This window comes from Hydra vulgaris, chromosome 02, assembly GCF_038396675.1.
Source record: "Hydra vulgaris chromosome 02, alternate assembly HydraT2T_AEP".
NCBI classification, from domain to species: Eukaryota; Metazoa; Cnidaria; class Hydrozoa; order Anthoathecata; family Hydridae; genus Hydra; species Hydra vulgaris.
Window position 1 is genome coordinate 69084668 of NC_088921.1, and position 26593 is coordinate 69111260.

The 26593-nt window shown below is 28.8% G+C and overlaps 1 protein-coding gene across 3 annotated transcripts; it reads right to left on the reverse strand.

Annotated features, from left to right (window-relative positions):
* Positions 1-41: 41 nt before the first annotated feature.
* Positions 42-26235, reverse strand: LOC100196976 (peptidyl-prolyl cis-trans isomerase 5). Of its 3 annotated transcripts, none has more exons than XM_065791806.1 (7): positions 26217-26235; positions 25762-25888; positions 18096-18209; positions 17841-17901; positions 17615-17647; positions 349-533; positions 42-260 (listed from the first exon to the last, which is right to left on the reverse strand). In XM_065791806.1, the coding sequence occupies exons 2-7, from the start codon at positions 25885-25887 to the stop codon at positions 141-143; spliced, it is 639 nt and encodes a 212-aa protein (XP_065647878.1). In that variant the 5' UTR covers position 25888; positions 26217-26235; the 3' UTR covers positions 42-140. The 3 variants fall into 3 exon arrangements, with proteins under 3 accessions (XP_065647878.1, XP_065647877.1, XP_065647876.1); XM_065791805.1 differs by lacking the exon at positions 26217-26235 and adding an exon at positions 25970-26107; XM_065791804.1 differs by lacking the exon at positions 26217-26235 and having other exon boundaries at positions 25762-25963.
* Positions 26236-26593: the final 358 nt, after the last annotated feature.

Genomic DNA, 26593 nt, shown 5'->3' on the forward strand with positions numbered 1-26593 from the left:
ACAAAAATTACGATAATTTAAGTCAAATAGATACGTAGATACATATTTGAGAAATTTAAATTTTCTTTAGCAACTTTATTTATATTTTAAAAATTATTAGAAAAATTAACTAAACAAATGTCGATATCAAATAAAGTAACTCATTCTTTGTCTAGATTAAAAGGTTCCTTTAATTCAAGTTCGCCACTATCGGCAATAATGACATCACTTTTAGGCGTGCTTCCATTCACAGGAGTGTTTTCAATAGCAGTGACAACATCCTAAAATAAGTTGTAAAAATTAACGATGAAATCAAATTTTTAAATGCCGTACTAAAAATCGTTTTTTTAGATTATTATTTTTAATTACCATTCCCTCTAAAACTTTTCCAAACACAACGTGTTTTCCATCGAGCCATGATGTCTTGACGGTGCAAATGAAAAATTGAGAACCATTAGTATCTTTACCAGCATTTGCCATTGACAAATAACCAGGACCAGCGTGTTTCAATTTAAAGTTTTCATCTTTAAATTTCATACCATAGATACTCTTTCCTAAATTTTTTGCATTAAAAAATTATTTAGGTCTTATTTAAGTTTTTTTTTAATTTTAATAACGTAGTTTGCAAACTTTTATTTTTTAAGGGGGCGTCCGTAAAGTACCTACGCAGTAAAACCATTGATTTAGCAGCCCCCTCCCCTAATTATTATTAGTCTAGAGTAGGCATTGTGGTATTTAAAATCAAGAAAAAATATTCTTTTATGGTGATTAAATTCAAAAAGAAAAAAAGCTGTGGTGTTTAAATTGGGAAAGAAAAAAGACAAATAAATTTCACTAATTATCATAAAAAAAGATCCCAAAGTGCTGAGACAAGTTGTGTTAATATCTTATATTCTAGAAAATAAGTTTAGAGTTAATTATACTTAACAAAACAAATTATTTATTGCGATATTAATTAAAAGAAACTTTCATTTTTAACGCCATATTGTTTTCATGAACGACAGTTTCAGTTAGTTGACATACCAATTTGATCAATATGACCAGATTTCGTTTGAAAGAAAAAAAATTCAGCAGAATCGTAGGCTAAAATTAGGCTTCGAAACAGAAATAAGATAGCGAAGTTACAAAAAAGCGGAAATTTTTTTGTTAATATCTCGAGAACTAATTTGTTTTGGTTTTAACCAAATCTAAACTTATTTTCCAAGGTTTATTTAAGATATGAACACAACTTACCTCTGCATTTTGGGATCCCTTTAATCATAACGTGTGCGTTCATGCCATTTTACACGTACTTCCTCCCTTAGTTCACTTTTTTATTTATACTTAACATGTTACATAACTTTTATTCAATACACTCCAATAATGTCTTTATTCTTTATACACATACTAAATAAAATTATTTACTTAATACAAAATTTAAAATAATAAATTAAAACTATAGTAAATTTATCTAAATGGTAGAACAACAAAAAAAAAGTATTTTAAAATTTAGACGGAGTTCTTGAGGTTTCCCGGGCACATTTTTTTTTTTATATTAGTAATTTTTCTTACATCTTAATATAATTGCTAAAGTTAACATTTAACGTCGTTTCGCTTTCGTTTTTAAATTTTAATTAGTTACTAGGCGTTTCAAAATTTGTAAGAGCGCGCTCTCAAAATGCACGCGGTTATTGGAGAAAGATCTCTTATGCGAGTTAAAACTTTTTATCATTTGGAATTTAATTATTATTTATTAGTTTAGAAATATTACATAAAGAATCATATTAAGATAAATAATTATCGTTATATATTATTAAAATAACGATAATTATGCAAATAATTTAGCAATTTATATATAACATTTTTATAGTAGTAAAAACCAATTTTCCATAAAATTGGTTTTTACTACTTTGAAATTTCTGTGATGCTATTAACTTAATTGAAAATAAATAAAAATTTTGTGCCAACACTGACAAGACATGTCACATGTTATTGTATGTAAAGGTTAAATTTTGTTATGAAGATTACAGTTCTTATTAAAAAAAAAAAAAAAAAAAAAAAAAAGGAAGATAAAGAGTATTGTTTGTATATATATATATATATATATGTTTAACTTGTATCTTTTTAAATTTTCTCTTGTCATTTAGCAAATTGTCAAAAGCATATATGCAAACAATAAACATTTGCAAAATTTTTGTTTGCAAATGTTTATTGTTTGCATATATGCTTTTTTGATAAGTGTGTGTAGGTGGTAATATGTGCTTTATAGTTGTTTTATCGATGTGTTTTTATAATAATGTAAAGTATTTTTTTATTGTTTGTGTATGTGTGAATATGTGTTATATAATTGTTTTATAAATGTGTTTAAATATGTTTATATAAGGTTAAATATATATATTGTGTTTATAGTTGGTACATATGTTTATACTATGTTGTTTCCATGTTTTCAAAGTGCTGTGACTTGATAAACGTGCAGAGCAAGATTTGTCAACCTTGCCAGCAAAGTGATGTACTTATAGCAGAGGATTAAACAGCAGTGTTTAGTGTCAAACTGTTACTGCTTTAGGTCTAGGTACTTTCAAACCTTTATTATTAATTATTTTAAAAATACATAATAATGTATTTTAATAACATTTTGCGTAATGTTCTTACATATGTTCTGTTATATATGAATGTTATGTTACTTAAGTTATGTTATATGCATATTATAATAACTTATGGTGTGTGCTATTGTTGTGTGTTGTTGTTGTGATGTTGTTTTTTGTTATCTGTTCAGTTGATAGACATTTGGCATACCTTCACGTTGGTGTCTATTGTTCAAAATGATAATTAGGTAATTTTATTATATTAAAAATCACTGCTTTTAATCATTCACTAAAAGCCAAGAAAAATTATTTTGCTATATATACAATTTGATTTATCTCAATTTGATTTTGTCTTAGTGCTGTCTTTTAGTGCTGTTTATTACATGATTTTGCTATAAATATTTTGGAATTATGATGTACCAGCATAAATTATTTTCTAAAAGCTGACGTGAAATAATAATATTTAATAACTACTACTCTGGTAAATCACAACAGCTTTTCTCTATAAGGTACATTGATTTTCATTTTTTGTAGGTAATGTTTTTCTTATTTACTTATTCGTTACATTTTTTATTTTAGATTTATCAGATGATATATTTATGTGGAATAGAAGAACAAAATATTGTAAAGTTTTGTGAATTTTTTAAAAACGTTTACTAATAATTTTTTTAAAGAAATAATATTGAAGTTTGCAAAAAAGTGTTTACAACATCTTTCTTTTTAATTTTTCTGTGTTAGCAATATGTTTATTATTAGAATTGCAGGTTTTTAATTTTTTTATTTTAATATTTGCTAAGTTAATTTTTTTTCAAACATCTCCTAGCTGATATATATTTTTTTAAAGCCATATGATGATTGTATAACTTATTTTAAATGACAGTTTGTTATATATAAAAATTATTTGTGTGTGCTATTTAGAGTAGAAAAAAAAATGATAGAAGAAAGTTCACAATCTTCGATATTCGTTTAAGATTTCTTATTACTACTTTAAATAAAAGTGAAGTTTAAATGGATAATGTTAGGATATAAAGTTGCAAATATTTATAATTTTTTATTATATTCTTATATTTGTAATTTTAGAGTCATTAACATTTGAGAGCATTTGTGATTTTAGATTTGTTAACATTTGAGCAGTATAGAAATTATCGCTCCCAACATCCAGAGTCTCTCTCGGAGAGGTCCTTCAATAAGTGGTGTAGTAATGACGGTATGGATGAGCCCTCCTTTAAATGGAGGGCTCATCCATACCAGGGTGTTGGGAGACACTGAAGAAAAAACAGCAACAAAAGGTTGTAAATGTATTCTATCAGTGAAGATATTTATAACTTTTTTGTTGCTGCTTTTTCTTCAGTGATTTATTTTTATTTTTTTTAATTTTGTAATTTATTTTTTTAAATTTGTAATTTATCTTTTAATAATATATTATGTTGTATATTTTATTTGTTTTGGTTTTTATTTTATTAAAATTTTATTTGTTTTTTATCAATTAAACTTAAATATAGTTAAATTGATTTATTACCTGATTATCATAATATAATGGTGCTACATTATATTGTTAAAAATAAATAATTGGTAAATTAATTTATTGAACTCACTGCTTTTAAAATTTACTATAAGCTTAGACAATATATTTAGCTATATAAATGCAATTTATTTATATCTCAATTTAATTTTTTATCTTTAATGTTTATAGCTTGGCTCCTTAAAGCATTTGCTACTTTGCTTTTCAATTAAAATATATTAAATCTATTGTGATGTCTTTTAAATTAAACTAATGTTTACTAAAAGCCAACATGAAATAACGTCATAAAACACTGACAAGATGCATCATGACAGCAACATAAGTATGACAACAGGTTACCGAAAAGCAGATTTGTTTTGCAGTTTGTTTGTTTTTTCTTTTATGTCTACTTATCTGTTAAAATTTTTATTTAAGGTTTGTCATATGACGCATTAATGCAAAAAAGATCAAAGTTTACATATTTTTTTAAATTTGTTATACACATGTTTGATTGTAAATTAATTTTTTTTTCGTTTGAAATGTATTTGTACTCAATTGCTTAGTTATTTTTAATAAATTTATTTATTTGTGTGTATTTAACGTTTTTAAGATAATTTTCTTTTTTAAAGAAAAATTAATCAAGGGGATACCAAAAAAATCAATAATTATAATATAAGTTCACTTCATATTAATCTTAATAATTAATTAAAGCCCATGTTATAAAAATTATAACTAGAATTTAGGTTTAGTTTTTTGTCTAAATAATAACTGAAAAGGTGATGCACTAACTATATAATACATAACTACTTATTAAAATTAAAGCAAGAATGAGAAAAGTTAAAACTCAAAAAGTCGTAATTTCAAAATAATTATTTCAGTTTAAAAAAGCATCTCATATTCGAAAAATAACTTTGACTCCTTCATAAAATGTACCATTTTTAATGTTTGTTTATTTGAAATTTTTTTGTGTTACAACTTTCGGGAATATTGAAAACCGTGTATTTAATAAAAAAATAAAAACAAGCATCTTTGATCTAATAACTTATTAACTAGAATAAAAGTTATTTGTAAATAAAACTCATTTATAATTTAATAAAAAATTATTTAAATAAAAAAAATTTACAAAACTTAAAGAATTGAAAATAAAATAGCTTATTTGACATATCCCTCTTAAATTAGACATTCGTCAATAAATAAAGATACGAACGCTAATGTTTATATTAAGAAAAAACAATTTGTCGCGCCCTGTACATAAAAGATAGAGCATAAATTTTTTATTGCAATTCAATTTAATTTCCTAAACTTTTTGATTTTGCAGATAAATTATTAAAATTTTAGATTGGCATATATATATATATATATATATATATATATATATATATATATATATATATATATATATATATATATATATATATATATATATGTATATATATATGTATATATATATATATATATATATATATATATATATATATATATATATATATATATATATATATATATATATATATATAAATATATATATATATATTACCATCTTCGCTTCCAACAAGGCTGGAAGGAACCACTATTAGAGTTGGAAGTTACTGGAAGAGAAAAGATGAAGATTGTAGAGCAAGATAACGATTGACAGATGACTTAAAATACTGCAAATTATATGAATCAGGAAAGCAAGACGAAGGAACCGAATTCTTAAGAACTGATGTTCAAGGAAAAAAACTAGACAAAGAGTTTTTGGAGCACTTAGGAACAGTCACAGAAAAAAGAATAAGACTTAATTGAATGACGAGTAACATGAGAATGAATTTTAGTAGATGGCACAAGAGACACTAGCTCTTTAAAGCAATGCCCATTATAGTATATGTTGAAAAGAGAAAAAGAAGCAACATTATGATGATGCGATAGTGGTTGGAGGTTGGCTGCAAGAGCAGGTCCAACTATGTTTACACTGCGTTTTTGCACCTTGTCTAAAAAAAAGAGAAAGGTAGAAATCATTAGAAGATCCGCCCCAGATATGGCAACAGTATTATATACAAGGCCAAATTTGAGATTTATAGAGATAAAAAATAGAATCCGGAGTAAGAAAGTGTCAAGCTCGATAAAGAGATGCAACCTTAGCAGATGCTAATTTTGCAATGGATTTGATAAATGGGGTGAGATACAACCTTAGCAGATGCTAATTTGCTAAACTTAGCAAGAGATGCAACCTTAGTAGATGCTAATTTTGCAACGGATTTGATATATATAAAAATAAAGCCATTTTTATTTCAACTCTCCTAAACTGATATCATTGTTAAACTTTTAAGAATGTATTTTTGAAGAATATAGCTTATTAGGTTAAATAAAGGATGCAAAACAAAAATTTGAAATTGTATAAATAAAAATGCTTTAAAATTTTGTCAAAAAAAGCACAAAAAGCTAAATATCTTCGATTATGTAAATCAGTAAAACCTCACAACACTTAAAATAGATTAATGCAAAACACTGTTTTGCATCAATCTATTTTAAGCAAAACCTTAAGTAATTTATTTTTTGTTCTGGACAAAATATGGAAAAAAATACTTTTTAAAGTTCACTTAATATTAACAGCAAAATATTTTATAGAAAGCCATTGAACTTCTCCTTGCAATCAAATCACAAAGTTATTTCTTAAAGTTATTTAGTCAATAGAAGATTAACAAGGTTTTGAGGGTAATTAACTAAATGAATTACTGCGTCCCAATTACAAATTTTGTATTTTACTTAAAATATAAGTTTTTAAAATATTAACTTTAATATAGATAAATATAAATATATATACATATACACTAGGGTGTTTCATATCTTATCAATTTTCGAAATCGAACTCGCGAATCGATTTATAAATTGACTATTTGTATAAAAATAAGTTTGAGCAAAAAAAAAAAAAAAAATTTAATTTTTAGGGTCCCCGCCAGTTCGATTTTGGGCCAAAAATGGTGGGTGTTTTAATGCCTCAAGATTAGAAAGTATATGGTAGCTTTTCAACTTTAAATGATTTTCTTGGTATTGTTGCAAAGTTTTTTTTGGTTTTGTAAAAAATAAAAAATAAAAAAGAATATGTTTAAGTATAATTAAATAAAAATTTAATACCAGATCTGCAAATTCATAAATGTATTTAAACACATATCTACAAAAATTTATTCGCCACCTATGATGCAAATAAACCTGGAGTTAACTCTACTCTTTATGTTACCTGAAATCATTCAATAGAATATTCCAAAATATTGTATTATTAGTTTTTTGTAAACTCAAATCAATATTCATTTCAAGAAAAGATTATATTTACAAATAAGTTACACTCTCAAATACTCTACAAATCTCACTCTACAAATAAGTTACACTCACCAAATAAAGTACAAATCGGAGAAAATTTTTTAAACTTAAACAGAAGAAAATGAAAAATGTAATTTATTGAATGGGAAAATTGTAGCTATAAATATCTTTAGATGGCTGGATCAACGCACATAACAAACCAATAGTTCATCTCTGCATGACTCGAAATACCCACCCAACATAGGTCCAGCACTTGTCTGGTGAAAAAAAACATCTACCGGTCATTTTGTCTGACCCATATTTTGTGTGCATATATTTTATTATCATTTTAGTTGTTCCAAAATTATTATTAAATTCAATATAGCATATAATTTGACCTTTTTATTTTTTATACAAAACAGAAAATGAAGTTGAACACAGTTACGTTGATAAAATATGTTATTTTATTGAGATAATTCATTTTTTTAAAAGACACTCAAGTTTCAATTTTTTTAAATTTAGCAGCCAGGTTTTTATCATTTATACTAAAATATTACAATTAATTATGAGTAATTTAAATTTATATTTCATCATTTTTTTAAATTATTTTCAGATACTTTTTAAAAATTATAAATAAATATTATAGCTTTTAAAACCCCTTTTAAATTTAATTAATAAAAACTTTTAACATATAAGTTAATTTAATGCTTTAGAAACCAAGGAACCTATTTTGTTACACCTTAAAAACTAAATTATGTAACATTTGTTTTCATGCTAAAGTTTTTTGCAATTTAAGTTGATTAGAGTGATTTTTTTAATTGATTTGAGTTTAATTTAAGTGTTTATAAAACTAATCATAGAAAAAGTTAGTCTTGTCATAAAAAAAACATATTTATATAAATGACATTATGTGCAATATTCTTTAATAATCAAAATTTTTTTTTTTTTAAACAACATTGCTTCCAACAAGGCTGCAAGCAACCACTAACTAAAGTTGGAAATTACTGGAAGAAAAAAGATGAAGATTGTAGAGCCGCTTCTTTTGTTTTGCTGATTATTAACTTTCATGCTTCTAATGGATGCATTTGTTACATTTTTTTTATCCATATGTTGTTTTTTTGTATTTATATATATATATATTTTTCTTTTTTTAAACATCTTCACTTACAAAAAGTCTGCAAGCAACCACTAATTAAAATTGGAAAGTACTGGAAGAGTAAAGATGAAGATTGAAGAGCAAGATAACAATTGACAGACAACCTAAAGGATTGCAAATAATATAAATCAGGAAAGCAAGATGAAGGAAGCGAATTCCAAAGAGCTGATGTTCGAGGAAAAAAACTAGAGAAAGAGGCGTTTTTGGAGCACTTAGGAACAGTCACAAAAAAAGGATAAGATTTAATTAAATGACAAAAAAAACAACAATTAATTTTAGTAGATGGCACAAGAGACGCTAGCTCTTTAGAGCAGTGCCCATTATAGCATTTGTAGAAAAGAGAAAGAGAAGCAACATTACAACTATGTATTAATGGTTGGAGGTTGGCTGCAAGAGCAGGTCCAACTATGCTTACAATGCATTTTTGCACCTTGTCTAAAAGAGCATCATAGAAGATCCACCCCAGACATGGCAACAGTATTCCATAAAAGACAGGATTTGAGATTTATAGAGATAGAGAATAGAATCCGAAGTAAGAAAGTGTCAAGCTCGATAAAGAGATACAACTTTAGCAGATGCTAATTTTGCAACTGATTTGATATATATGGTATCCAAGAAAGTTAGAAGTAAGAGTTAATCCTAGAAGATGAAGAGTAGATGACAAATCGAGTACACCACCGTTCATAAATATAGGAAGAACTAAATTATTGCGATAACGATTGGCTGAAAATAATTGAGTTATATCTGTGTTAAAGTTCACCAGCCACTGTGGCCAAATTGTGTAGCAGAAGTGAGATCCTTTTCAAGCTCAAATGTTCCCCCAAGCAATCAGAGAGTGTTGGCTTCTCATCGTAACAAGCATAAATGGTAGTATCATCAGCAAACAATGCCACCATAGATGTGAGAATATCTGGAAGATCGTTAATGTAAATTAAAAACAGTACAGGCCCAAGAAATGAACCTTGAGGAACCCCTAAAGTTACAGAATATGAGGAAAAGTGCTGTCCATCGAGGACAACTTTGATTCTACGATTGGAAAGGAAGGATTCAATAATCATAAAGATGTTGCCAGATACACCATAAGAAGAAAGCTTATAGAGAAGACCAGCATGCCAAACTTTATTAAAAGCTTTTGAAATGTCAAGAGTGATGGCCTTAACACCTATCCACCTTTATCTAATGCACGATAAAACCTATCAGTTATTACTATTAGCAAATCAGCTGTAGAACGAGTAGATCTAAAATCCATCTTGATGATCAGAAAGTAAATTATTAGATTTAAGATGAGAAATTAAGTGTTTGTTAATTAAAGATTCAAAAACCGTCCTTATGATAAGAAGAAGATTGATGTGACAGTAGTTAGACGAATCAGATCGCTCTTCAAAATTTTTGAAGATAGGGATAACAGATGCCACTTTCCAGCAAGCTGGAAAACAAGACTCTGATAAGCACTTGTTGAATAGTTTTGAGAGTTTAGATGACAGCTCTGGAGAACAGTTTTGCAAGGCAATAACAGGTATGTTGTCCGGGCCACAAGCTGTAGAAGAGTCTAGGCAAAAAATCACTTTAGATACAGAAGCTAAAATGATACGAATGTCAAGCAATGGATCAACCTGTTTGTTGGCAATATTAGGTAGAATGCAACTAATGGAGTAAAGAGATAATATTGATGAAAAATTTTTAGCAAACAATTCAGCTTTGTCTTCAGGTGAGGTGACAAAGTCTGAACCATACAAGAGAGGTGGAATTAAAGATTTGCCCTTATTATTAATACTATTAAAGATTCTCCAGAAGTCACGAGAGCCTAATTTTTGAAATAAGATATGAGATTTCATGACCTGAGAATAGCGGGCTTTGGCGTTAGACAAAACCTTTTTACAATAGTTTCTAGCAGTAATAAACAGACGCCTGATTTCTGGAGAATTGTTTAGCTGATAGATATGGAAGTAATGGTTTTGATTGGCAATCGCAGTACCACAGTGTGACGAAAACCGTGGAGGAGAGTGAAGCTTGACCTGGAATCATCGAGAGGGAACAAAAGATTTCATGCCAGCTTGAATCCATGAAGTTATGTAAGAAGCACATTTGTCAACAGGAAGACGAAAGATTTCTACCCAAGGGCCATCTTGAAGAAATACACAAAAAGAATCCCAGTCAGCTTGACTGTAGTTGTAAGAGGTACGATAATAGGAGGATTCAGATGATGAAGAAGAATGAGATACTAGTTTTAGAGTGATCAAACTGTGGTCAGAAGCACCTAAGGGTAAATATGGAGAAACTGAGCACTGACTAGGATCAGAAACAAGACATATGTCGAGTAGAAAAGGTAAATAATTTGGGTTGTCTGGAAATTGAGTTGGAAAATTGACTATTAGAGTTAGAGATTGAGAAAGGCAAAAGTTGTGGGCTTTAATGCCTGCAGAATCACTGACACTAGAACCAAGCCTCTAGTGTCAGTGATTCTAGTGGTAGTCTACAGTGGCTTTAGTGTCAGATGATCATTAAACTCACCGACAACAACTATATTAGCTGATGGATAATGAGAGAGGGCTTGGTCAATATGATCAGAAATAACATCAAAAAGAGTGCAGTCATGAAATGAAGGAGAGCAATATAGAACAAATAGAAAGGCAATAGAGTGAAATGGTGCTAAACAAAAGCACCTAAAAGAAGAGTGTGTGGATTCAAACCTAGTTTCACAACAACTTGTGAAACTAGGTTTGAATCTTGACTATATAGGTGTGAACTTGACTCAAAGCAAAGATAGTATTCAGAACACCGTTTAATAGCCCAAGCAATTGCCTCATTACTACTAATAAACCCTAAGCCGTAACAAAGGGTTCCAAATGTGGCCTCCGCAATGCACACCAAAAGTACAAACAGGGACACCATTCATGCGCAACATGGCAACTCATTTTATTATGAGAGCTGTGCTCTCATTAGGAGATAATAAAATGAGTTGCCTAGTCATAAAAACAGAGACACATGCAAAACCCATGCATTGAGTCAAGAAGATCCAGCATTCAACATCCTAAACTGGAAACAATGTATTAAAAATACATCTACGCCAGCCTAATAGATGAAGAAGGGGTGCGAGGCTGGTCAACAGATAGAATCTGTTTACCCCTTAAGTCTTTGCCTAGGAGGCCTTCTACAAGACAGTAGCCGGATGCATTTGACATCTGCCTAAGATGAGTATTTTTATCGAGACACCATCTCTAGCCTTTACTCAAACAAGAGCCCCAAGGCAGGGGGTGTTTTAAGTTGGAGTTGGCATCTCCTAGCCTTTGCCTAAAAAGGTGTATCCTACAAGGCAGCAGGACATGAAGCAGATTGTACTGGGTTACATTTTACCAGTAGCAGGATAACCTGACTTGTAGTAGGATAACCTGACCTAAGTTAAAAAATAAAACAAGTTTATTGTTAACATATCTGAGATTATCTAATACTTTATTTAAAAAAGTAATAAGTAAACAATACTTTATATATTTATAACTTTTAAATTTACAAAGCAATTTGTGTAGTATAAAAAGGCTTTTAAAAAATTTGAAAAAAATGTAATTATAAAATATTTTCTTTTTTAAATTTTAGATTTCAAGTTTTGTGTTTTTTTCATTCTTCAAAACTTTCTTTTTTTAATTAAGTTTTAAATTTCAGCGCATATTTAAAACGTTTAAAGTTGTCAAAAGATGCTGTAAAAACAAAATATTTTATGCATTACCAGGAATGGCGCTTCTTTCCTTAAAGTAAATTTTTTTATTACATTTTATCGGACATGTCCCCCAAACCTAAGTATTTATCCAAAAAATTGTTTGGATCAAAAAAAGTTCATAATTTCGAGTCCTGTATGTAATTGCTGATAAAATAAATATTTTAGTAAAAACAACCAATACTTTAGATCATACTGGTGAATATCTTACACAATGTAGCAAGAAAAACAATAGAATGTGTAAATCTATATTAAAAAGACACATAAATTTAGAGAAAAATCTTTGTGACTAACAATCCAACTAATATGAAATCACATTTCAAAATTCATATTGAGTTAAAAGCTAAATGTAACCCAGTACAACCCTAAAGTTAAAAGCTAAAATGTAACCCAGTGTAAAGCTATTATTAACCAAAGTTAAATGTAACCCAGTTAAAAGCTATTATATTCCCAAGTTAAAAGCTAAACGTAACCTAATACAACCCAGTACTAACATGTAACCCAGTACAATCTGCTTCATGTCCTGCTGCCTTGTAGGATACACCTTTTTAGGCAAAGGCTAGGAGATGCCAACTCCAACTTAAAACACCCCCTGCCTTCGGGCTCTTGTTTGAGTAAAGGCAAGAGATGGTGTCTCGATAAATATACTCATCTAAGGCAGATGTCAAATGCATCCGGCTACTGTCTTGTAGAAGGCCTCCTAGGCAAAGACTTACGGGGTAAACAGATTCTATCTGTTGACCAGCCTCGCACCCCTTCCTCATCTATTAGGCTGGCGTAGATGTATTTTTAATACATTGTTTCCAATTTAGGATGTTGAATGCTGGATCTTCTTGACTCAATGCATGGGTTTTGCATGTGACTCTGTTTTTATGACTAGGCAACTCATTTTATTATCTCCTAATGAGAGCACAGCTCAAAAACTCAGTTTTGTGGTTCTGAGGGCGGCTGGTAGTCAGTTTCCCGAACTCTGTGGTAGCTCTCAGAGAGGCTGATTCCATCAACAGCTGAAAAATATCAAAGTATTAACAGTGCCATGTTGCGCATGAATGGTGTCCCTGTTTGTACTTTTGGTGTGCATTGCAGAGGCCACATTTGGAACTCTTGTTACGGCTTAGGGTTTATTAGTAGTAATGAGGCAATTGCTTGGGCTATTAAAAGGTGTTCTGAATACTATCTATGCTTTGAGCCAAGTTCTTCAATCTAATTTTAAAATTAATAAAGTACCAAAAACTATAAAACACAAAAAACCATCATCATCACCAAGTTCTCTAAACTTATCATTCACTAATATTCGTGGTCTTTGAAGTGATTTTTCTTCTGTTGAGTCTTATCTTATGCAAAGTTCACCAGACCTACTTGCTCTTTGTGAGACAAATTTGAGTTCAGCTGTCTCATCTTGCAATCTTAGTGTTGATGGTTATTTTCCCTTAATTTGTAAAGACTTCAATAGTCACATGCTTGGCCTGGGTATTTACATTCGTAAAAATTCACCCTTTTGTTGTGAAACTAGGTTTGAATCCACACACTCTTCTTTTAGGTGCTTTTGTTTAGCACCATTTCACTCTAATACCTTTCTATTTGTTCTATATTGCTCTCCTTCATTTCATGACAGCACTCTTTTCGATGTTATTTCTGATCATATTGACCAAGCCCTCTCTCATTATCCATCAGCTAATATAGTTGTTGTCGGTGAGTTTAATGATCATCACACTGAATGGCTTGGCTCTAGTGTCAGTGATTCTGCAGGCATTAAAGCCCACAACTTTTGCCTTTCTCAATCCCTAACTCTAATAGTCAACTTTCCAACTCGATTTCTAGACAGCCCGAATTATTTACCTTTTCTACTCGACTTATGTCTTGTTTCTGATCCTAGTCAGTGCTCAGTTTCTCCATATTTACCCTTAGGTGCTTCTGATCACAGTTTGATCACTCTAAAACTAGTATCTCATTCTTCTTCATCATCTGAATCCTCCTATTATCGTACCTCTTACAACTACAGTCAAGCTGACTTGGATTCTTTTTGTGTATTTCTTCAAGATGGCCCTTGGGTAGAAATCTTTTGTTTTTCTGTCGACAAATTCGCTTCTTACATAACTTCATGGATTCAGGCTGGCATGAAATCTTTTGTTCTCTCTCGATGATTCCAGGTCAAGCATCACTCTCCTCCATGGTTTTCGTCACACTGTGGTGCTGCGATTGCCAGAAACTATTGGTAAAAGGTTTTGTCTAACTCCAAAACCCGCTATTCTCAAGTCATGAAATCTCGTATCTCATCTCAAAAATTAGGCTTCTGGCGAATCTTTAATAGTATTAATAATAAGGGCAAATCTTTAATTCCACCTCTCTTGTATGGTTCAGACTTTGTCACCTCACCTAAAGACAAAGTTGAATTGTTTGCTAAAAACTTTTCATCAATATTATCTCTTGACTCCACTAGTTGCATTCTACCTAATATTGCCAACAAACAGGTTGATCCATTGCTTGACATTCGTATCACTCCATCTTCTGTATCTTAAGTGATTTCCTGCCTAGACTTTTCTACAGCTTGTGGCCCAGAAAACATACCTGTTATTGCCTTGCAAAAGTGTTCTCCAGAGCTGTCGTCTAAACTCTCAAAACTATTCAACAAAAGCTTATCAGAGTCTTGTTTTCCAGCCTGCTGGAAAGCGGCATCTGTTATTCCTATCTTCAAAAATTCTGGAGAGCAATCTGATTTGTCTAACTACCGCCCCATTAGTCTTCTTCTTATCATAAGGAAGGTTTTTGAATTTTTAATTAACAAACACTTAATTTCTCATCTTAAATCTAATAACTTACTTTCAGACCATCGATATGGATTTCGATCTTCTCATTCTACAGCTGATTTGCTAACAGTAATAACTGAAAGGTTTTATTGTGCATTAAATAAAAGTGAAGAGGTTAAGGCCATTCCTCTTGACATTTCAAAAGATTTTGATAAAGTTTGGCATGCTGGTCTTCTCTATAAGCTTTCTTCTTATGGTGTATCTGGCAATATATTTAAGATTATTGAATCCTTCCTTTCCAATTGTAGTATAAAAGTTGTCCTCGATGGACAGCACTCTTTTTCATATTCTGTAACTTCAGGGGTTCCTCAAGGTTCTATCCTTGGCCCTATACTCTTTTTAATTTACATTAACAATCTTCCAGATATTCTCACATCTAAGGTGGGATTGTTTGCTGATGATACTACCATTTATGCTTGTTACGATAAAAAGCCAACACTCTCTGATTGCTTGGAGGGGCATTTGAGCTTGAAAAGAATCTCAATTCTGCTACAGCATGGGGCTCACAGTGGCTGGTGAATTTCAACACAGATATAACTCAATTTTTTTTAGCCAATCATTATCGAAATAATTTAGTTCTTCCTATATTTATGAACGATGATGTACTCAATGAGTCTTCTACTCTTCATTTTCTTGGAATAACTTTTACTTTCGATCTTTCTTGGAATCCATATATCAAATCTGTTGCAAAATTAGCATCTGCTAAGGTTGTATCTATTTATCGAGCTTGACACTTTCTTACTTTGGATTCTATTCTCTATCTCTATAAATCTCAAATCCGGCCTTGTATGAAATACTGTTGCCATATCTGGTTGCATTAAAACACAAGGGATATTGAAGGTTTTTTAAATCTTCTAGTGCAAGAATATAAAGAATTTTAACAACTTTTGGACTCATTCATTCCATTAAGAAACAAGATGAGAGTTGAAAAAACAACAATGCTTATATACAGAACATTAAATAATGATGAATTGATTGATGAATTATAGCATCGATAAAGAGTTTAATTTACTTAAGTAAAATGTCTTTTTTTTTTTATTAAAATGGTTAACTAAATAAAATTAAAATAAAATTTAGTTAAAAAAACTAAAAAAAACTAAAAGATGAAAAAAAAAACATGATTTTTTTTGTTAGTATTTATTATTTTTTTTTTTTTATTAAAAAACTTTTTTTTTGCAATATTATATTTTCAATATCATTTCAACTAATGCATTGAACTGCTTTCAATTGCTTTAAGAACTGACTGAAAATTAAAATTTTTTTTTTAAAAAACTGCATGCTTTAAAGAATAAAAAAAATGCATGATTTGCTGAGTTAAAACACCATAATTTTTGATTTTGCTACTTCTATGGAACTACCTAATGACTCTTAACAATACAAAAAGTTTCCTCTACATCAAAACACTGTTAGAGCTCTAACTGCTTAAATTTATAAAATTTTTGACCATTTATAAAATATTTAAACATTCTAATGTAAAACCTTTACATAACTTTAATATTTGCTAACATTTATGAATGGGTAACATTTTTTTCACTTTTTCAAAGGTCATTAAACAGTCACACAAAAGTCAAGGATTATTCAACTTTTAAAATAAAATTTTATTGCTTTTAACCCTCTCAACTAAATAATCTTGAAACACAAACATTGATAAAAATGTCACTGCACTGAGAAACAGGTTTACTTGTTGTTAAGTTACTTGCTGTAGCAAATGAATAAATAAAAAAATAAAAAATTGGCATAGCAACTTCAAAATCTATTTGTGTGTGGTGTCAGGTTGTGGATGTCCTTCCTGGTTACTTCAGTTGTGAATTAAATTTATTTTAAGTTTTTTAAGAAATAGCTTAGAAACATAGCTTTCCTGAATCAAAGAATAAATCAAAACTATTATTAATAATTTTAATTATAACTGATCAGAAATCATGACCAAATTAGCAATAACCATGATCAAAGCAATAACCATGACCAGAGAAATAATCATGACCAAAGCAATAATCACGATAAATACTTATAACAATTAAATCAGTAATATACAACCAGTAACAACTCAGAAATTTTATTTTTTACATCATTATATATCATAAATCATTTTATATGTGATTGGTAGAAGAATTATTTAAGCAATAAAGAGATGACTTATATAAGCAATTAAGAAAGAAGCAGAGAAGTAGAAAAGTTAGTAAAGAGATAAATTATGTAGGTAGTGGATGTTTTGTGAGAACTTATGCAAGCTAAGAGAAAAGTAATGCACAAGTTTTGTGTAGTCTTTTTATATGTACAATAAATTTTTTTTTACCAAATATTAATTTTTATTTAATAAAAAAGTAAAATATTGACAGAGGAAAGGAGTTAAGTATTGACAAAAGGAAGAAGTAGAATATTGACAAAGGAAAGAAGTGGAACATTGACAAAAGGGTGAAAAAAGCCTAAAATTAGAAGTAGAAGAAAATAGTAGAGGAAAAAAGAAAGAAAGAAAAAAAAGAGGAAACGAAAAACTTAAAATTTGTTGACATAAACAACGTTGTCTTATTAATGGTTTTATAATAATAAACTAAACAGAGTTCAAACTCTTTTTTGTAAAATTATATAAATGTTAATTAAACTTAAGTTAAATGTAAAACTAACCTCCTGTTCCATCACCATTAGTAAAATCTCCTCCTAGCAAAAATATTATAAATAATTATAAAATATTATATTATAAATGCACAACAAAACATTGAAAAATTTAAAAAAAAAAAAAAAAAGTTGCAAAAAACCACTTAAACTTAAATTTTTGCGCAACATTTTATCAAATGACATAAATTGTTACAAATGGTATTAGTATTAACAAAATTTTATAAAAAAATTATACCTTGAATCATAAATTCTTTAATAACTCTATGAAACTTGCTGCCTTTATAACCTTCTCCTTTCTGAATAAAAATCATTTTAACTTTATCACTTTTATTAATTTACTTATAATTTTATCATTTTACTTTTTTGGGTTTTTAACTAAATTTTGATTTTGCTAATTCAATCGTTCAAAATTTAATTATACATACTTTTACATACCAAATACCATACTACTTATACATACCAAAATTTAATTATAGATAATTATACATACTGGTTTTTTTGATAACTCAACAAAATTCGTAACAGTTTTAGGGACAGTTTTTCCGAACAATCCTATTACAATTCTACCAAGTTTCTTGCCACCAACTTCTATGTCGAAAAAAACCTAAAAAATAAATTAATGAAAGTTTTTAATGTTTAGAGCAGGGGAGAGTGGTGTACCTTGGAGGCAAGATGCCTTGGAAGTGTGTGTACTTTGGAGACCAATTGTGCTGCCATCTTGGGTGATGAATTTAAATTTTAGTTGCATGTATCAGCCATTAAAGGCTCATTATAAGTTGTTTTACCACTGCTTGTTGTTGCAATAAAAATAAAAGTTTATTTTTACCAAAAAGTAACTTTTTTAGAGTGTATTCTTTTTTTTTCTACAGCTCCAGGTATAAACTTTATTTTAAAATTTATTATCAAAATTTGTAAAGCATGTTTTCAGCTACATTTATGCATGTTTGAATCTGTTTAACTCCTAACCTATAAATATACGATGATTTTGTAGAAACTATAGTAGCAGTGTACCTTGGAGGTAGCTAATATTGTGTACCTTGGTACCACCAAGGTACACAACAAGTGTATGTTGTGTACTTGGTGGTAACCAAGTACACAACATACACTTGCATGATTTTGTAAATACTATTATGAGTAATACTTGTTATGAAAGTATTTAATGTAATATGTTGATTTTTTTTGTTGATTAAGAATTTCTTTAGTATAATATGATGTATGTATTTCTTTGTTAAATTGTAATTATTTTTCTAAAATTGTTATCTTTTCTTAAATTTTTATCAAATTATCAAAGAGAAGATAAAACTGTGTATGAGTTGGACAAATCAGACATGGTCTTCCAGTTGCCACATCTCTCTATTACAGGATGTTCAGCACGACAGCTGGAAAGACTATCATTTGGCATTACTTCTGATTACCTGAATGTAGAGTAGATAAATGCAAATTCAAAGTGAAGGACTTAATATTACTAAACTTTAATGTAGATATTTGTTATTACTCTTTTCTTAATCAACTTAAATTCTTTTGTAAGTGTTTAATACTTCTAAGTATAAATTAGTTTAAATTCATAATAATACATAAATTCAACATTAACATAAATTAATATATAGTTTATATAAATCTAACTAGTTAGATTGATATTATCTTTAATGAGGCTGATTCACATCAGCCTCATATTGTTTTTTTTATATTTGTATTTTTTTTTAATATTATATAAGTATTTTTTTTATATTATATAAGTATTTTTATATTATAAGTAAACATTATATCAAATTTCTACCATGTTGAATACTTAATCTGTTAAAACAATAATACCTTTAAAGTACAACATACATACCTCCAAGGTACACCACCGGTAGTGTACCTTGGCTGTAGTGTAAGCTATTTTTTTAAAATAAAAAAAGGGATAAAAAAATGTCAGGATGTTTAATAAAAAATCCAAGAGTAAATAATATCATCAAGATAAAGAAAATATATTGTTACAGAACATATTATTTTTTTTTTTATATTTGTATTTTTTTTAAATATTATATAAGTATTTTTTTTTATATTATATAAGTATTTTTATATTATATAAGTATTTTTTTTTATATTTGTAAAAGTTTGAAAATACCTCTGAGGTACACTACTCTCCCCTTCATTAACTAATATTTTTATTAATTGATCTATTTTTTTTCTTCACTAAACAGTAAATAATCATTTACTGCTGACTTTAAATGATACAAAACGGAAAACTTACCCAAATAACAAAAACTGACCCAAATAATAAAAACTGACCAAAATAACAAAAACTAACCCAAATAACAAAAACTGATTTAAAAAAGGCATAGTTGAATAAATAACAATGTAAAATAGAAACTTAGTAATATAATTGCCTTTTTTTATTTGCCTTTTTGTTATATTTGGGACATATGAAGAGACCCACTATTAGACAATAAAAACCAAAATACTTTTACAAAAAGTTTGTTGAATTAATTTTCAAAATGCTATTAACTTCTCTTAATCATTTTAATGGTAATAAACATACAGAAAACTTTATAAATTCAATAATTTTTTTTTGGCAAAACAAAAGGGTTGAATATTTGACTTAATAATTCAAACACGTTTTGTCAGCTGGGGCATTTCACGTCAAGTGGAACCACCCATCCGACATCACCGACTCGAATTTTGATGAAAATTGGCTCACATGTTGGGCATATTGGGCACATGTTGGGCATATGGACAGAAGAAAAACATGTAAATTTTTTTTGACTTAGGTCAATTATTTCTTGAGATATACCTTTCAAAGTTTTGACCTTTTCACTTGACCTTGGTTATTTAAAATGTCATAACTTTTTTTCTATTATACTTAGGAAGTTGATCTTAAAGGCAAACAAAAGCACTTGCAAAGACGAACAACTTTGTGTCTAGACAAAAAAGTGATAAGTTCCATAAAAAAAAAGTTATTGGTCATTTGACTTTTGATCCTGGTCAATGGCAAAGGTCAAAGGTCAAATGTTTTTTTTACATGTTGGTTTTTTGCTTAAGTATAATTATGTTCTAAAAATTTAATATTTATCGGCCTCACAAATGTGGTATTTTGAGGTTATTTTCTGTAAATAGCTATGTAATAAAATGTAAATCGTAGATATATATTATTAATTATTTACTTTTTTTCTTTTATTTTCATGGTTGTAATTTAATTACTAGTACTATATATACATACTAAGTCAGTATTAAATTATATGAGGCTAAAAGCTATATATTTTTATATTAAAATAATTCATTTCCATTAAATTAGTTGTCAAAAGACAACTTAGGAAAAAAGTTTTACTGAAACTTAGATTAAAAATGGCATTTCAAGCGCAAGTAAAAGAGTTAAAGAAGAGACAACACTATTGTTATGATCCTTTCCAACACCATGAGAAAAAAGAATATAAAACCTTAAGGGTAGTTACTTTTTGGCAGGTAGCTATATATCCCTCAAAACTTACGGCTGGAGCAAAATTATGTGATACTTGCCGAAAGAGGATCACAAGCTTACCTTCGGAAATAGGATTATGTGATGATGAAAATTCTGCAAATCGTAACACAGAGTCAGATTCTCAAGTCAGTTCCAGATTTCAAGATATTTGTAGTGACAAGGGAGATGAAAATTATCAGTGTCAGGAAGAAGAAATTTCAATTTTTAATAAATCCTTGTTGTTATTGGGTGAGTCACCCTTGGATAAACGCAAGTTACAAACTCTTAAAAGTTATATTCCGGAGAAAAAGTAAAAGCTTAAAAAACTTGTAAAAAGGAAGTTAGACCTTTTATCACCCAATTCAGATGCTATTACCATTGATACTTCAGAGGATGATAAATACGAAGCAATTAAAAAAGTTTCCAACGCATGTGCTGATGACATTGTTAAAGTGCTCCAGGATAAGTATAAATCAACACAAAGTAAGAGTGAAAAGATCATGATTTTGACAATATTTGTTGCTCAATGGAGTAATCGAAAAGTGATGAGAGAATTCAATTGTTCACATTTATGTCAAGGAAGTTATGTGCTGCTTTTGGAATGTAATACTATGACACAATTGCAGTTCATCTTTTTCAGTGCAAACTGCAGTAGTGGTGTAGTGGTAGAGCGCTCGCTTCATAAGCGAGAGGTTCCGAGTTCGATCCCCACCACGTCCCTTGTAGTACCGTGCTCAACTTGTTTCTTCGTGCAGCGGCCTTGTTCATCAAGTTTCGTGTTTCGGAGTTATAGAGTTGAGAGAGGGTTATAACCACAATTAAGTAGCCTCCTCGCCTATAGTGGCCTTCTGGGCTTTGGGGAGGTGAATTAACAAAAAAAAAAAAAAAAAAAACTAATTATTTTTTTAAAAGTGAAATTTGAAGTATTAAAAATAACATATTTTAGTGATGGCTGTGCAGCACAATACAAAAACAGCAAGAATTTAATAAATCTGTGCTCCCACAAAGAGGACTTTGGTATTCCAGCCGAATGGCATTTCTTTGCCACAAGTCATGGTAAGGGCCCTTGTGATGGAGTTGGAGCAACTGTTAAAAGTGAAGTAGCTTAAGCAAGCTTACAACATCCACACCATGACCAAATAATGACCACTTATCAATTATATTTGTTTGCTAAAGAAAATATCCATGGAATTTCCTTTGAATACCTCACTGCAAATGATTGGCAAATCGAATCCACAATATTGAAGGAAAGATTTTCGAATGTTAAAACGATTCCTGGTACCCAAAAACTTCATTGCTTTAAACTATTATCTACGAATGAACTTCAAGTACAAGACAATAGTTCCAGTTCTGTGTCAAGAATTGAGAAAATTACGTCACAGAATATTAGCCAGCTCAACTTGTTGTGTATTTTTACCGTTTTTTTGTTATATATATATATATATATATATATATATATATATATATATATATATATATATATATATATATATATATATATATATATATATATATATATAGGCCAAGTATCACCAAATTATAGTATATTTGGTATACAGTAGCTATTATATAACCTAAGGCCCATGTTCAATAAATTACCTTAAAATACTGTATAATTGTAAGGTATTTTAATAATAAATTTTTAGAACCTACTTATACTTTAATATTAATCCCAAAGCTGTTTATGGAAATCCCAAAAAGATTTTTTTTATGGGGCATCCATAATAGAAAAAGCAACATGTAAAAAAAATTATGACCTTTGACCTTTGCCAACGGCCAGGCTCAAAGGTCAAATGACCAAATGACTAATAACTATTTTCTATTGAACTCATCACTTATACTTTTTTGTATAGACACAAAGGTGTTCGTCTGTGCAAAAGCTTCTGTTTGCCACCAAAATCAACTTCCTAAGTATAATAGAAAAAAAGTTATGATATTTTAAATAACCAAAGTCAAATGAAAAGGTCAAAACTTTGAAAGGTCATATCTCAGGAAATAATTGACTTAAGTCAAAAAAATTACAATGTCCATATGCCCAACATGTAAGTCAATTTTCATCAAAATTCGAGTCGGTGATGTCGGATTTGACCAAAAAGTGGTTCCACTTGACGTGGAATGCCCCAGCTATGTTCAAGATAAGTGTTTATGATTTTGTGATGAGTAATTACTTATCATAAATATTTGAAAAAAACAAACAAAAATAATTGAATAAAGTTTTAGACTAGCTACAATTTTGAGTGAATAAAGGAAAGCTTATTTTTAAATAAAACCATAATTTTATTTGGATCACATTTTTATTTTTAAACTTATTCATTTGAATCTAAGAAAACAGCGCCCAACAATGAACTAATGCAATAGCAGCAATCTTTTAAATTTTTTGTAAATATTTTTAGTCTTAAAATTCTAAATGTTAGTAAGTAACTTTTCCAAATATCAATTGATAGTTATAAGTCAGATGACCCTAAGTTCAAGATAATTAATTTTCTGCTATGTAAAAAAAAAATAATAATAAAACAAACGAATTTTTTTATTTTTAAACAACAGCTTTAGGTAACTGTTAGCACTGCCCAAAGCTCAAAGTTATTAAATTTTACTATATCCTTTGTAACTTTAATGTAATTGACTACCTGGCTCAATAATTTGATTGAAGAAACTGGGTAAAGTTACTCCAACCTCTACATGTTGAACATTTTGTTGTTACAAATTAATTTTACTTATTTCGCTTACAGATCTATTTTATTGTGAAATATTTGCATGGGCCTATGGAATTATAAAGTCAAGCCCACATAATTCTTTTAAATACACAATTATTCACATTATAATCACAATATACGCAGTAGTGACGTAGTGGTAGAGCGCTCGCTTCATAATCAAGAGGTCCCGAGTTCGATTCCCACTATGTCCCTGGTAGTACCGCGGTCAACTTGTTTTTCTGCAGTCTGTTTGTCAAGGTTCATGTTTTGAAGTTATAGAGTTGGGAGAGGGTTATAACCACAAGTAGCCTCCTCATCTGTAATGGCCGTCTTGGCCTTGGGAAGGTGAATTACAGAAAAAAAAAAAAAAAATAGCCCTTGAAAAACCTAGCAATTCTTAGTTTCTCTAAATATTTAATGAAAATAAATAAATATAATAAATACATATGAAAATAAAAAAATCATTAAACATAAATGTTTTATAATTTAGCCATGTCAACCTTAAACATCTGTTTGCTGCAAAATTTTGCTGTCTGCAGTTAACTAAATACAGCACTTTTGTGTCAGACTAAAATCCTTTCAATTTCAAAGATTGTGTAACAGTTATACAATTAACACTAAAAAAACTACAATGATAATTGAAAAAAAGTTGGAGGGATTTTTTTTAGTAAGTTTGACAATCTAAAAGTGATAACGATTGATTATTCCTATAAACTACACAACTATATAAACATTTGCATAGAACAGATTGCACTGATAAACAAATAAAATTTTAATGTGCACATCTTGTTAACTAGGTGGTTTTTTAAAACAAATTAAATATGCTGATTTCAAATATGCAAACCATTTTTCACCATCACGTCAAGTTGTAAAGATATTTGGGTTCAAATCTTTAGTATTTAAGGTAAAGTCCCTAATATTGTTGAAAAAAAAGTTATTCAAAAGTATGTCAACCTGGGTCTCAAAAGAAGCGTATTTTCATAGAGATTTTAGAAAAGATAAATATTTTTTACTTAAAATTTATTGACATAAAAAATTATGTGAAAAAATGCTAAAGACTTTTAAAAAAATTTTAACAAAATGTTTCTCAGCAATAATACAAAAAGTACTTATTTTTATTACAAACAAATACCATTTTTAAAATCTCTATGAAAATACGCTTCTTTTGAGACACAGGTTGACATACTTTTGAATAACTTTTTTTTTGACAATATTAGGGACTTTACCTTAAATACTAAAGATTTGAACCCAAATATCTTTACAACTTGACGTGATGGTGAAAAATGGTTTGCATATTTGAAATCAGCATATTTAATTTGTTTTAAAAAACCACCTAGTTAACAAGATGTGCACATTAAAATTTTATTTGTTATCAGTGTTATCCATTCCTTCTCTAGAAAATCAAGCAATAAAGCGTTGCCTTGCTATAAGTCATGGGTAAAATATGCGAATATAAAGACAGTATTAATTGACTAATTGATAATATAAGTATTAGCCTTAAAAAACAAATGCTGAAGAGGTTTAAAAAAGTTTGTATATGATATAAAAAAAAACTGTGTACAAAATAAAACTTTGGCAAAAAACCTCTTTTCCTTCAGCAAACAACCTTTTTTCATTTTTATATGCTAATCAAAAATATAAAGTGAGCTCTTAAAGTTTTACCAAAAAATGAATACTAAATATGATTTAACTCAGCCTGAACTCAGGTTACTTATCATCAAGCAACAACTAAATAAGATATATTTGTTCAGATTCAATTCATTATCAATCCAGATTCAAGCATTTTTATTAAAAAGTATGTTATACACCATGCCAACCAGTCTTTGATATTCTTTAGAATATAGAAGATTAATAGTTAGAAATTTTTTAATGCTGTTTTTAAATATAAAAGATCAAGAATATTTAGATCGCTAAAAAAAAGGATTACAATTGTACTTTAACAAACTTTATAACACCAGTGGATGCACTATTTCTTTATGGTTTTACTTTTAAACTATGATTGAAAAATTATAAAAAATAAATACCTTATTTGTTACACGTGGTCCTTTTTTTTTTTGAGATACCTCTCCATTTGCTTGATTGAATGATAGAACAATAAAAAGAATGAAAAAAACAGCAGCAACTGAAAAGAAACCTACTTGAACCTTCATTCTAAAAGAAGACTTTTTAAACTTACGATAAAGTGCTGGAGTAAGGAACATAAAAATATATTCGAAATATTTTTTTTTTTACCTTAGCTATATGCTCTAAATAAAATATTACACAATTAATGTATATACTAAATGCGAATACGATTAAATTTTCATTTATATAAGATTTAATTTAAAGAAAAATTAAATACTTCTAAAAATCTATGAATTTTGTAAAACAAATTTAAGTCTTGATTTAAAAATGTGCAATAAAAGAAAACTATAATTGTTTTCAATCATTGATTGAGTTTTATTTTAACGTATTAGACTACACAAAGAAAACATTTTACTGTGTTAATTCCGTTAATGGAAATGAAGTAGATATAAACAGCTATAAATGGAATTCACGGAAATGAAATTGATATAACTAGTGTGAACGTTGTTTTAAAAAACGTAAAAGCATCATATGTTAGAAAGCGACGTGTCACTGCTAAAAACAACAAATTAAAACTGATTAACACGTTAGATTCCAGGGCGAAATTTCGCTTTTTAGTTAAGGATAAAGACTGATTTCTGTAAATATTGATATATTTAATTTAGCATTAGGATCTCGGCTTGCCAATTATAACATACGTTCAAGTTCAAGTAAAAAATTTCCGTTCCGGAGTAAAAAATGCGCACTCCAACTCCAATTATAAAAAAACAACACTTTTTTCACTCCAACTCA

What these genes read in the sequence shown, in the direction of transcription:
- LOC100196976 (XM_065791804.1), bottom strand. Translation starts at nt 25,938, where the DNA reads ATGTTCCTTACTCCAGCACTTTATCGTAAGTTTAAAAAGTCTTCTTTT. An exon ending in TAAAGAATTTATGATTCAAG is followed by an intron (nt 17,648 to 17,840) that starts GTATAATTTTTT and finishes TATTTTTGCTAG; the next exon opens with GAGGAGATTTTACTAATGGT. An exon ending in GAAAAGTTTTAGAGGGAATG is followed by an intron (nt 261 to 348) that starts GTAATTAAAAAT and finishes AACTTATTTTAG; the next exon opens with GATGTTGTCACTGCTATTGA.